At 36.4% G+C, this 13,353-nt stretch overlaps 2 protein-coding genes across 3 annotated transcripts; both read right to left on the bottom strand.

Annotated features, from left to right (window-relative positions):
* Positions 1 to 1,203: 1,203 nt before the first annotated feature.
* LOC137740029 (uncharacterized) lies at positions 1,204 to 5,122 on the bottom strand. 2 transcript variants are annotated; one of them, XM_068479816.1, is made up of 6 exons: positions 4,727 to 5,122; positions 4,217 to 4,310; positions 4,046 to 4,116; positions 3,509 to 3,565; positions 1,970 to 2,212; positions 1,204 to 1,736 (listed from the first exon to the last, which is right to left on the bottom strand). In XM_068479816.1, exons 1-6 carry the CDS (start codon positions 4,829 to 4,831, stop codon positions 1,662 to 1,664), a joined length of 645 nt encoding a protein of 214 aa, XP_068335917.1. In that variant the 5' UTR covers positions 4,832 to 5,122; the 3' UTR covers positions 1,204 to 1,661. The 2 variants fall into 2 exon arrangements, with proteins under 2 accessions (XP_068335917.1, XP_068335916.1); XM_068479815.1 differs by having other exon boundaries at positions 1,204 to 1,732.
* A 5,900-nt stretch (positions 5,123 to 11,022) lies between these two features.
* On the bottom strand, positions 11,023 to 13,085 carry LOC137739092 (calcium-dependent protein kinase SK5-like). The gene has a single exon (XM_068478579.1). The coding sequence runs from the start codon at positions 12,800 to 12,802 to the stop codon at positions 11,306 to 11,308; it is 1,497 nt and encodes a 498-aa protein (XP_068334680.1). The 5' UTR covers positions 12,803 to 13,085; the 3' UTR covers positions 11,023 to 11,305.
* Positions 13,086 to 13,353: the final 268 nt, after the last annotated feature.

The raw sequence follows: 13,353 nt of genomic DNA, 5'->3' as shown, positions 1-13,353 counted from the left end.
CTTTTATTTATTTATTTAGCATAAATTGAGCAGAAGGAGAATCAATGGACGATAATATCGCAAACGCAAATGCAGCTAACATGAGTGAAGGAGCAAATCTATTTAGACATTCTCCAAAGTTATGAATTCTAACATACAAAATGTGCCACTTGATTTATAAACAAATGAAAAAAGTAGTTGTTGGCCTCGAAAACAACTAATACTATAATTATGGTCAAGCAAATTGCGATTATGGAGGTAATTAAATAAAATTAAAGATCGATCATCTTCTAGGCAAACGAAGATTTTGATATATTATTCTATATGTGCCAACTAGTTGCCACCCATGCATATACGAGAATACCTGGACTCTTCTGTCCCGGAACATCGTTTTGACGTATTTTTTCTTCACATTCCTTCTACTTTTTGCATACCAACTTCCCCATTCAACACGCTTTGCCCAACTTGTGCATTAACATTTGCCTAGTGCCATGGAAATTTGTTGAAAATGATACACCATTTGTCGATGGACGACCCACAATAACGATCTGCATTATCATTTTGGCAACTTGCATGGGACTTCGAGGTCCTACGAATATTTTTAAAGAAGTTCAACGAAAAGATTCTGATACTATTTACTTTAATAAAAAATTACATTTTCAAACTAAAAAGTCAATTATGATACTCTTCACGTTACCCTTTATTTTATTCTTATCGTTAAAATTCAAAACTTTCAAAACATTTTTATTAATTTTTCAATATTTTTAATAACGAAATAGATAAACACGCTTGCCCTTTTTAACATTTTAAGCATTTCTATTTAATTTTAACAGTTACTTTTATTTGATTTATTCATTTTGACAACGACTAACTAACACAAATATAATAATGTGCGAGAACTGGCGAATAAGTCTAAAGGTGAACGGGACTAGCGGGCCAATTTGCCGTTCTTTCACCATCTGAAAGCGAAAGGCATAACGGCAGTAGACGAATGCGTGTTTTCCTAGGCATGGAAGAGGGGTCACTAGCAACACACGTGGGGTCTTCACCCACGTGCCCTGTAGGGCTCCACTCTCTATACCTTGCCCATGATTAACAACCAAACTACAACTTTGCCACCTTCATTTTCATTCCTGCCTTCTTTTTTAAGACGGACAAATCACAGTTATGGTTGGTAATCACAATGTAACATATAAATTATTTTAAGTGAAACAAAAGGAAACCTTCTGCACAAGTCAAATTTATTTGTCCATATGAGAAAAATTACGTCCTACATGTAACGAGTCAAGTATTTTTCCGATTTGAAATAATAAAGAAAGGTGAACTACTGAAATCCCAACATCAATGAGTAACTGAGATTACAATTGAAGACTTTGAAACAATGCCATTACCACTAACAGTATGGCATGGCAGGAATTGCAACAATGAAAGCTTAAACCCTAAATCCATTCCACCCTCTGCTAAACCGACACAAAGCTGCCTAGAAGTAACGAGTAAATTCCTCATGGTGGTGGTGTTACACTTCTGCACTCTCCAGGGTGATTTAAAATTTTGCCAATTAAGTTCCCAAATAAGTCCATAAGTAAAAGGATCAACAACTTCATCTAGCTGATATACCAGAGTAGTCGTTTGAAGAAACATCATTACCAGATGTAACCTTTTGTTTCCTGCCCTGCCTTCGATTACCGATGGCTTCTGCGCGAAACACTTCTCTTGCTGCCGTCCCCTCCCCGATGTCTTGAAGGCTTTCCACCTGTCTTCATAGCACCAATCACAAATACATTACAACAAGTGACAAAAAGAAGGGGAAAAAAGGCACCATCGTCTATAGGTCACAAATACATTACAACAAGTGACAAATACATTACAAGAAGTAATCCTCCACACTGGATTTCATTAGCATATCAAAAGAACCATCGTCTATAGGTCTCATATTAAAAGCACGATAAGATAAAATCAGGTTACTAAGCATAAAGAGGAGGGTACTGACCCCTAAACAAAAGCTCTGAAAATGAGTGTCGAAGCCAGAAGGATCGTCCAAGGTCGCCTTCTCATAGTTCATTTCGGAGCAATTCCGCTTAGTACTGGAACTTGATCTTTCACAATAGGACACATACGAAGACGTAGAACAGGAACTAGGAGGGTGAGAGACTGACCCATAACTCCCAGTATCCCCTTCAAACATTTCATCAAAAAGATTTTGCAATTCTTCAAAGGTCTCCTGCCCATTTTCCTGTCAATTACGCATTCTTCATATGTCAGTAGGTACTCGGAAACAATATCATTATCGGCATCATCAAAGGATTAGTCAAGATGAAATTTCTCTAGAAACTTCCAATCATATAGAAACTAAAAAAGACTGGAAGTTCCTAAAGTTTCTCACTGCATTACCAGATAGATTTATGATTAGTCACAATGTTCAGCTCACAAATTTTATTAAACGTGGAAAAAGATGAAGAACAAAATATGATATTTTAGACAAAACAAGCTCTCAATCATTCAGCATAGCTGATAGGACTAGCGCATACCCCTTCAAAAATGTTAGATCCCATGTTTTTGGGTGTCCTTAGTATTTTGGAAAATACGAATTAATATAACCTTTTCAAATCTTGAAAAAAAAAAAAAAAATCATTTCTCACTGAATGAGCACTAAACAGGCTATAGAACACATTTTAGTGCCCCTAAATTGTCTGTTTAGTCTCTTTTTAGTGTAAAAAGTTGAACTTACGTATACTTCCTTAATGTTTTTGAGATTATTACTGGCCGATGCCCTTTGCCGGAAATGAAGTGACTACAACTAACAGAGATCTCATACAAATCAACAGCTTATACTTGACCACACACGGGTTAGTAACTACAACTTACAAACCTCTAATTACAAATATTTTCTACTCACTCATGAAAATATAGGCATTTGAACACAGAACAAGTCTAGTGCACTTCTGTCACATGTCAGGTCACACCTGATGAATTTCTTCTCATAACTATAAATTTATCACTAAGTGGTGGGCCAGTGGCACCTCAATGCCTTCCCTTCGTCTTGGGCTTCCCTAGATCGCAATTAAACAAATAAAACTGCATCATGGGATTGGTGGGTCCACAGTGACTAAATTTTTATATTTGAGCGGTATTTTAATCCGTACTAAAAAAAGATAGATTCGAACTAGAGCACAGAAGGGTGAGCGACTAGGCTACACCCTCCCGCGGTCAAGGCCCTAACTAATGGGCCCTTCAGGAATAGACTTCACCAGGATGTTACTGCAATTGTAGTTGGACCTATCCATTTAAACAGGACTAAATGGCCCTTCAACACGCTTTTCTAGAATGTCTTGGCAAAAGTGAGGGCTCAAGGGAAAGCAAAAGTAAACCAAAAACGTAGGTTTTCCCAAAAAGCTAAAAGCTTTTTATTTTTTTTGCATCCCATTTTTTCCCTCATCTATTTCAACGTGTTTAAAACATATATATATATATATTAGTAAACGCAGGGAAGTCGAAAATTAAAAAGGAAGAAAGATGAATTTGTACATACATTAGGCTTCGTTTGGCGCATCATCACTGCCATCTCGTCCAAAAACTCACCCATCCCCTGCACCAATAACAAATTTTAAATCGGTCATCTGGTGGGCGGCTACATTTGACGGATTTTATACAAGTTATACATAAACATTGGCGAATGTCATCGGATTGGAACAGATTATAAACTACCAAATTTGATACAACTGAATATACAGGGATGAATGTAAAACTTGATAATAACCGCAGGGACTAAGCAAGTGCTTTTATAGGGATACGATTTCCGCTCACCCCAATTAAATGCATTGAGTGTAACGGGGAGTGCGGAAATCATCACCTCTAAATAGAGTCCTACTGTGATTGGTTAAATGGTCAAAAGTGAGCAGTAAAAGTGCAGATAAAGCTGTAAATTCAATAGTATAGGGTCCGCTAATTGAAATGAACAAGTGTTTTAACCGATAAATTCTCAATTTTGTATTTTTAAACAAAAATCTAATGGTTAAAATATTTTGAGTGCCGAACCTAAACAAATCCCAAGAAAAAAAAAACTTACATTGTTTTCGTCATCATCACTGCCATAGGCCCCAACATCGTACAGAAACCTCTTATTCGCGTCAGATAAAACTGTTCAACAAAAAACAGACCACACGTTTCCCTCGTGACCAATTCACTAAAAAAATAATTAAAAATTAATAATTAAATGAGAATAGGAGGTTGAAATTACCAGAATAGGCTTCTTGGATGTCCTGGAATTTCTTCTTGGCTTCTTCCACGAACTTAGAATTTCCGGAGGCCGAACACCGATCCGGGTGCCATCTCTACAGGCAGCAAGCATAGAAAAAAATCAACAAAAATATTCAATAAATTAAAGAAAAATACACAATTCCCCGAATTTCCCAAGAACCCCAGAAAAGTTTCAAACTTTTTCGATCTTTCTAACCTGTTTTGATCATGCAGTGAAAACCCATTTCCGGGATTTGCATTCTGAAAACCCAATTTCCCAGAAGTTTTGAAGGAACCCAATGATGTTCAACCCCAGCAAATAGTAGAAAGGTCCCATTTTTCAACGATTTGCCAAAGACCCAGAAATTCAATTCAGGAAAAGATTACTACTTTACCTCTAAATTTCAATTCTAAAAGGACCCAAATGGAAGAATTGTCAAAAAAGGGGTTTAAATTCAATTGTGCAAAAATGGTGATGAAGTTTAGCTTAAAAAAAATAAAATATTCTAACCAGTGCAAGTTTCTTATAGGCATTTCTGAGCTCCGAGTCTGTGCATTCCTTTTCCAACCCCAAAACTGCATAGAAGTCACTGCCTTTCTCTTCCCCATCCGCCATTTCTCCTCCCTCCTTCCACCTCCTTCAATTCAAACCAAATCCAAAAAATACCCAACAAAAAAAACCTTAATTTCCTCGTACGTTTCTTGTCGACAAATTATAGGATCCAAAATCCCAGAACAAAACACAAAACACAAAACACAAAACACAAAGATTTTATGTCGTACGAAAACTACATCTTTGTCATACGGAACATGGAACTTCTAATCGAAGGGGGAAGGGGGAAGGAAAAGGAAAACATGAGCAGCCTCCACCCCTTTTGCAAATAGACACCGAGGCCCAATTGAAGGAACACTCCAGAAACCAGCCCCATTTAAATAGTTATTTTATTTTAATTTAATCGATTTCGAGGATCTTTCGTGATGGACGGTTGAGAGTGCGCGAGAGGAGGTAGATATTTATGCAGATTGTGAATCCAGAAGGTTCTCTTTCTCACTGTTTCTGAAGCCCTTTTTGACGTCAACTAAAACAGACCAGGATCCTCTACGGGTTTCTTATTATGAGACCCTGGGATCAATTGATCTTGACCGTTTATTAAATATCATAAATCGAGTTGAGAGTTTTCGGTGAATTAAAATAACTTTGGCTTGAAGTGGCTGCAAATTTTAAATTGAAATAAATACCCTTCTCTCACTATTTTTCAACTAAAAGAAATATGAAGCATGAACTGGTTTTTCAAATCTTTCAGTTTTCAACATAAAGTTCCTTAGTTTCATTTTTTTCTCTCTAAAAAAAGAAAATTGATAAAAGATAGCAACATTTTGGAATCTGATGTAGAAATAGTTGTTTTTTTTTTTTTTTTGTCCAACGATAGATTTTGTTAAATTAATCACCGATTGAGTTTAAACCCATGTCGTCATGTAAGAGCTCAATATATTTCCACTACTATAGTAAATGGCCACTTGCTTGATAGAAATGTTTGTTGAAAGAATTGTAATGCTGCCTCAAAATTAGGGATGCAACTCGGGCGAGTTGGACGAGTTAGAAGGTCAATCCAATCCCAACTCAACTTTTACAATTCGGGCTCAGGTTCATATTGGGTTTTATTCGGGTTCATTTGGGTTCAGGTTTAATTGGGTTAGGGTTTACTTGGATTGGGTTAGGGTTGCCCAACTTTTTCAAGTTTAATCTTATAACAACATAGTTTCCAAGAATTCCTAAAAAAATTAAGCCAAGTTACATCAAAGCTAACTAACTTTAATTTCATAAATCAATCTACTATAAAGCTCTAGAATTTAGAGATTACGAATATAGGCTGACTAATCAAAGCCTCTTATTCCCTAAAAGCTTAGTAATTATTAAGGGTAGTTTATTAAAAAAAATATTAGAAAGGGCGATGGTTTTTGGGCTTGGCTATCTTGGGTGTAGTATAAGCATTAATTAATATGAGTTACAATTTGGTTAGATTGGGTTTGGTTAGTCGGGTTGGGGATAGACAAGCAAATGATCAACCCAACTCAACCCAATCAATGAACAAGTTGAAATTAGATTGGGTTCGGGCGGGTTATAGCTAAAAAAAAAAACTATTTGTTCGGGTTTAAAATCGAGTTGGACATGAACGAGTTCGGATTGGACCAACTCAAATTGCACCCCTACTCAAAATTAAGAGTCTGAATTGGTTTCTAACACAACTTCCAATAATCGTCAAATACTCTACCTTCAGTGTTTGTAATCTTATCCAGTTGCAGAAGCTTGCAATTCAGCGTAGCCATTAAATAAAGTTGGTTGAATGCTTTTAGTTAAGATTTAAGATTTTAAATCTATTTCTATTAATTTTTCTTTAAATTTAGGTTTTAATGTTATTCTTATGAAGTTATTGTTTAACTAAACTTGTAATATTGCATGTAGTTCAATATCTTAGTGAATAACACATTGAATTTTTACCTATGCGTCTTAGGTTCAAAATTTCTGTTTTTAAATTAATGTGATAGTTACGTATCCTTGTCTCTAACCTTTAATAGTAGTAAAATTAAAGAAAAAAAAATGAACACTTGTGTCACTGAATCAAGCGTACCATGTGTTTGATGGTCTTGTTAGTAGTATGGGGTACGCACACGCTAAAATGCCTCCTCCAATTTGGATAACAGGTTGATACAAATGACACCAGAAAGTAAAAAGGCATACGTCTTGTAGCTTCCAGAGAATTTTGTACGAGCTGTCATGTGCGATGAAATTGAATTTGAATGAGGTTTTCTCTGAAGTCTCTGTGAGGATCTTGGGAATTCTTAAATCGTTTTCATTGATCGTATATCGTGCGGTTATAAATTATTTTAAATAATTTTATTTAAAATTAAATATGAATAGTATCTGACAAAAACTGACCTTACAATATACAATAAACGGACACGATTTGAGGATTTCTAAAATTCTCACAAAAAAAGATTCGGAGTGGATTCAATTCACATGTACGATGATCGTGGTGAGGTCTATTCACCTTTTCGTTTTGGGTCCACCAAAGCTGCTAGTTCAATCACTTGTAGAAAACACTTCCACCTAGACCTGGCAATTTCTGACACGACCCGATAACCCGACACGACACGACACGAAATTAACAGGTGTTTGGGTCGACACGATAACGAATCGGGTCTTATCGGGTAACCCGATAAGCACCTGTTAAGATAACGGGTTGGGTCGGGTATACACGTGGGTAAACACGATACACGATAAGCAGAATATTATTTTTATAATTTTATAACCCTCAAAAAATACTGTAATAATTATATACATTAATTTTACAATTTTATACCCCTAAAAATTATAATAAATATATATATATATATATATATTAAATTAACTATAAAATTTATAATAATTATAATAATTATATATACTATAATAATTATACCCCCAAAATATTAAGTCTATCTATACTAATTTTATATATATATATATATATATATATATATATTAAATTTTATAAAAACTATAATAATTATTAATTAATAATTTAATATGCATGATCATGCATTGCATATTTGCATGATTTTGCATCCATTGAAATTTGATGCGTCATGACTCATATGTGATTTGTTTCCATTCTCAAATTTCAATAATCAATTTCTTGCCATTGCCATTTGCCAACTTGCCGCCCTTTTTGAAAAAAAAAATGGAGGGAAAATGAAAATGTTAAGAAAAGTTGAAAATAAAACAAAAAAGTGAGGGAATTCAATTAGGGAAAGATGTTGGAGGGAAAAGTGAAAATGATAAGAAAAAGTTGAAAAGGAAACAAAAAAGAGAGGGAAAAATGAAAATTAATAGAAGTGGTGAATCTAAGTATAAATAAACTCTAAGTGTTAGTCAATCTATCGTTTTACGAATTCTCCAAAACTAATTTCAACGATCCAAACCGTCAAAATTGTTTGTATATGCTTGGAGATCACATCAGCAAAAAATCACAAAAAAAAAACATTCAGAGATCAAGTAAACGGGACAAAGCTTTTCAACGGTTATAAACGAAAAATCACGATTTAACGGTTATTTTAACTCCGATTTTGATGATTTTTTATAACTACACTCCTTGACCCTATATGAATACAATGAATGAATTCGATCTTCAATTTAAAATATTTACACAAGTGGATACCACAAAATCTTATGTTATACTTAATAAAAGTATAAATAAACTCTAAGCGTTAGTCAATCTATCGTTTTACGAATTCTCCAAAACTAATTTCAACGATCCAAACCGTCAAAATTGTTTGTATATGCTTGGAGATCACATCAGCAAAAAATCACAAAAAAAAAACATTCAGAGATCAAGTAACGGGACAAAGCTTTTCAACGGTTATAAACGAAAAATCACGATTTAACGGTTATTTTAACTCCGATTTTGATGATTTTTTATAACTACACTCCTTGACCCTATATGAATACAATGAATGAATTCGATCTTCAATTTAAAATATTTACACAAGTGGATACCACAAAATCTTATGTTATACTTAATAAAAGTATAAATAAACTCTAAGCGTTAGTCAATCTATCGTTTTACGAATTCTCCAAAACTAATTTCAACGATCCAAACCGTCAAAATTGTTTGTATATGCTTGGAGATCACATCAGCAAAAAATCACAAAAAAAAAAACATTCAGAGATCAAGTAACGGGACAAAGCTTTTCAACGGTTATAAACGAAAAATCACGATTTAACGGTTATTTTAACTCCGATTTTGATGATTTTTTATAACTACACTCCTTGACCCTATATGAATACAATGAATGAATTCGATCTTCAATTTAAAATATTTACACAAGTGGATACCACAAAATCTTATGTTATACTTAATAAAAGTATAAATAAACTCTAAGCGTTAGTCAATCTATCGTTTTACGAATTCTCCAAAACTAATTTCAACGATCCAAACCGTCAAAATTGTTTGTATATGCTTGGAGATCACATCAGCAAAAAATCACAAAAAAAAAACATTCAGAGATCAAGTAACGGGACAAAGCTTTTCAACGGTTATAAACGAAAAATCACGATTTAACGGTTATTTTAACTCCGATTTTGATGATTTTTTATAACTACACTCCTTGACCCTATATGAATACAATGAATGAATTCGATCTTCAATTTAAAATATTTACACAAGTGGATACCACAAAATCTTATGTTATACTTAATAAAAGTATAAATAAACTCTAAGTGTTAGTCAATCTTGAAAACAAAAACTCTTTATCCTTGCACATTTAATATTTGTAATAGATTAGTAGTGTATGTATTATTTTTTTTATTAGACTTTCATTTTCGAGTGTAGATATAGTACTTGAACGAGAAATGTTTTAATGTTTTCAAGTAATATTTATGTCGCAATGTGTGGTATGTGCAAATTTTAAAAAAAATATATTTTTTTCTTAACGGGTCATAACGGGTCATAACGGGTCGGGTCACTTTACCCGTTGGGTAAAGTGACACGACCTGTTAAGGACCCGTTAAGATAACGGGTGTGACACGACACGACCCGTTAAGATAACAGATGTTACACGAAAACGACACGAACACGACAGACACGACCCGTTTGCCAGGTCTACTTCCACCTCCTCTTCTCGAACTTGGAATTTTGACCCAAAAAATAGAAAGAATTCGGCATGTCATAAGTTAGTGTTGATTTAGTATTTAATCAGTGAAATTTTTGACCTGTGAGAACTCAAGTTTGTGCTTTGTCGGTTGCTAGGATATGAGATATGGGGAGAAAGAGGAGGAAAACAGAGGTGCATTGCCCCTGGTTTTGCTTCAAGTATGTTTTAGAAAGTAAATTTAATATTAGGCCGCACGATTTTAAACTAAATGGCCAGGATGATGTGGTCCTCCGGATCCCTCGACAAAAAATTCGAAAACGATCCTGTTTTCAAATTGAGACTGTTCATAATTTTTGTAACTTCATGCTTTTGCCATAATGTTTTATAGTGCTGGCACGAGAATTGACGTTAAACTGTGAGGTGTGAGATAGGCCATAAAGAGTTTCACTTTTGAAAGTATTCTTAGCATTTCTTAACATGAAATTAGTGGTACTCAATCCATTCTAGCAATAATTTTATGGGAATTATGTCCGTCTTCATGGTTTTTTTTTTTTTTTTTTTTTTGTTTTTGTTTTTGGTTCAAACTTACTACAAATTATTAAATAAAATAGAAAGTTCAAAGACAGTCCAAATACAAGCATAACTTAAAAGAAAATATAACAAAAATACCCAAACAAAATAAGTCTACAACAACAAAAATCCTAAATCTAGAAGGCTGCTGCCTCCATCATTGTTATAAATTAGATTATGTCTCTGCGTGTCAATTACTACTCAGTCATGTTCTTACTCAAAACGTTTCTATTAAAGTTTGTGTTTGTTTTGTGATTCAAATTTAATGAGACTAAGTCCACTCTATTTTCTTAATATAGATAATAACGTTTGTTTAAAAATAAAAATAAAATTTAATAGGACAACTCGATAAAACAGAATGAAGTCTACTGGGCTAAAAGAAAATAAAGGCCTATGACCTAAAGGCCACATAAAATGGAGAGTCGAATTTTCGGGTATTGGGCTAGAACAAGAAATGGGTTCTGTAACTGCAAAACGTATATGAAACGAGTTCATTATATCATTGCTCTAATAATGAAAAGTTTCGTTCTTTGATAGTGTATTATTGAATCGAAATTAAAAGTTTCGTTCTCTAATGGTGTATTATTGAACCGAAACGCTGTGTGGCTGTAAATCCGTTCTAAGCAAGTTGCTTTCCATATATACAAAAATAGTTTGCTTTAATCCACATTGAACAAAACAAGATAACATTGCAATTCCAACTACCATCTTTTGCTTACATTACCAGAAGGCAGAAGATTTAACCTTGAATCCATAACCCAAGATTAGTATTTTCTTTCTGCTTGTAATGACAATTAAGATTTAACCCAAAAGATTCCTCAGATCTAGTTCTAATCACCAAAACAAAAAGGGTTCACCACCAACTCCAAGTGAAGTAGAACTTGTTCTAATCAGTTAGTTGGTCTCCAAGCCCCAAAGCATCCCCCAAATTCATTGTCCTTGTCATTGTTCTCCTCCCAATCCCTCCCCCATTCCCCTTCCTCATCATTGCAGCAAACTCCCCATAATCTATCTGCCCATCATCATCCTGATCAATCTCCTTGATCATGTCTTCCAGATGCAGCTCCCCCAATCCAAACTCCCTGCAGGCTTGACTCAGCTCATCAATGGTGATGAACCCGCTTCCGTCCTTGTCGAAAAACGAAAACGCCGACAGCAGATTCTCCTCCCTCTCCAGCTTGTTTAAGTGCACCGTCGCCGCCAGAAACTCGCCGTAGTCAATCGTTCCGCTGTTGTCAATGTCAGCCGCCTCCATGAGATCCTTGATCTCTGACTCCATTAGCTCAGACCCCACTTTCCTCAGCCCCTCTTTCAGCTCATCGAACGTGATGCTTCCGCTCCCATCTGCATCAATCATCTTAAAAAGCTCCCTCAGCCCGCCAATCTCCTCCTCCGACAGCCGCTCCGCGATCACTCTCAGTGCCATTTTCTTGAGCTTGTTCATGGCGGAGAACTTCTTCAACCTCGACAGAACAGCCGAGTCCAGCGGCTTATCGGGCGCAATCGTGTCATCTACGATCCAAGGATGGCAAAGCACATCATGGGCAGTGATCCTTTTCCTTGGGTTTCTCTCTAGCATTTTACTGAGTAGGTCACGTGCACTATCAGAAATCCCAGGCCACGGCTCGGACTCAAAATCCAACTTCCCCTGCAAAATCTGCCGGAAGATCCCAATCTCCGTCTCCGCCCAGAACGGCGGAACCCCACTTAGCAAAATGTACAGAATCACCCCTGCACTCCACACATCCGATTCCGGTCCGTAGTGCTTCCGCAGCACCTCAGGGGCAACGTAATACGGACTTCCAACAACGTCACAAAAAGTCTCGCCGGGCTTGTAGAATACAGAGAGACCGAAGTCCGTCGCCTTCAGCGCCGCGTCTTCTTCCTCGCTGTCGAACAAGAAGTTCTCCGGCTTCAAATCCCGATGCATAACCCCGAGCGAATGACAAGCCTCCACAACCCCAACAATGGTCTTGATCAGCTTCGCCGCCTCCCGCTCGCTGTACTGCCCCTTCTTCACTATCCTATCGAAAAGCTCGCCGCCGCGGCAGAGCTCCATGACCAAATGAACGGCGGCGGCGTCCTCATAGGTGCCGCGGATTCTGACGACGTGGGGGTGCTCGGAGAGGTGGTGCATGATCTGAATCTCTCGCCAGACATCCTCGTAGTCCTCCCGGCAGAGGAGCTTGCGCTTGGGGATGGACTTGCAGGCGTAGGGGTGTCCGGAGGAGATTTCGGTGCAGAGGTAGGTGGTGCCGAACTGGCCCTGTCCAAGGACCCTCCCCAAAGAGTAGAGGTCAGTGAGGTTCTGGGTCTTGTAGGGTAGGACCCAAGTCGTCGCCTTTGATGATGCTTTGGCAGCTGAGCTTGATTTGCTGCTCATTGCAGTGAGATCCGAGAGCTCTGCTACTTTGAGGAAAAAATGGAAGATGATGACCGATGACCCAACAATTCTCAAGGCCTAGAACTTTCTCTCTCTCTCTCCTGCCACAATTTCAAACTTTTTTCCTTTTTTCTTCTGAGAGAGAGAGAGGTTGCATCTGACCCAATTTTGTATTGACAATTAGTGCAGCAAGATATTTTACTATTTCTGGATTGGAATTTATCATATTTGTTTCACAAATTCAATCTCTTGCTTTTTGCACTTTTAGTGTCACTAGTTTCAAACTTTTCTCTCTTTTTTTTCATTAGGAATCTAATCTGGTCTATATACTTTATTGAAGGTGAATTCACTAAAGCGTACGAGCAAGGATAATGACTTTAGCGGTGCATAATGTTGTTATCATCACGGTTACATAATTTTAGATGACGACGACACAAAAATAAAACGATAATGTACTCGTATTTGTTTTCTCTCACGTCTTGTTATTTGGTATGATGTTTGCTTTGGTACAAGGAATTGAGATCCAACATATCAGTAGAAAAAAAAAGAAA

Source organism: Pyrus communis, chromosome 7 (genome assembly GCF_963583255.1).
Source record: "Pyrus communis chromosome 7, drPyrComm1.1, whole genome shotgun sequence".
Lineage (NCBI taxonomy): Eukaryota > Viridiplantae > Streptophyta > Magnoliopsida > Rosales > Rosaceae > Pyrus > Pyrus communis.
This window is presented reverse-complemented; position numbering and strand designations above follow the sequence as displayed.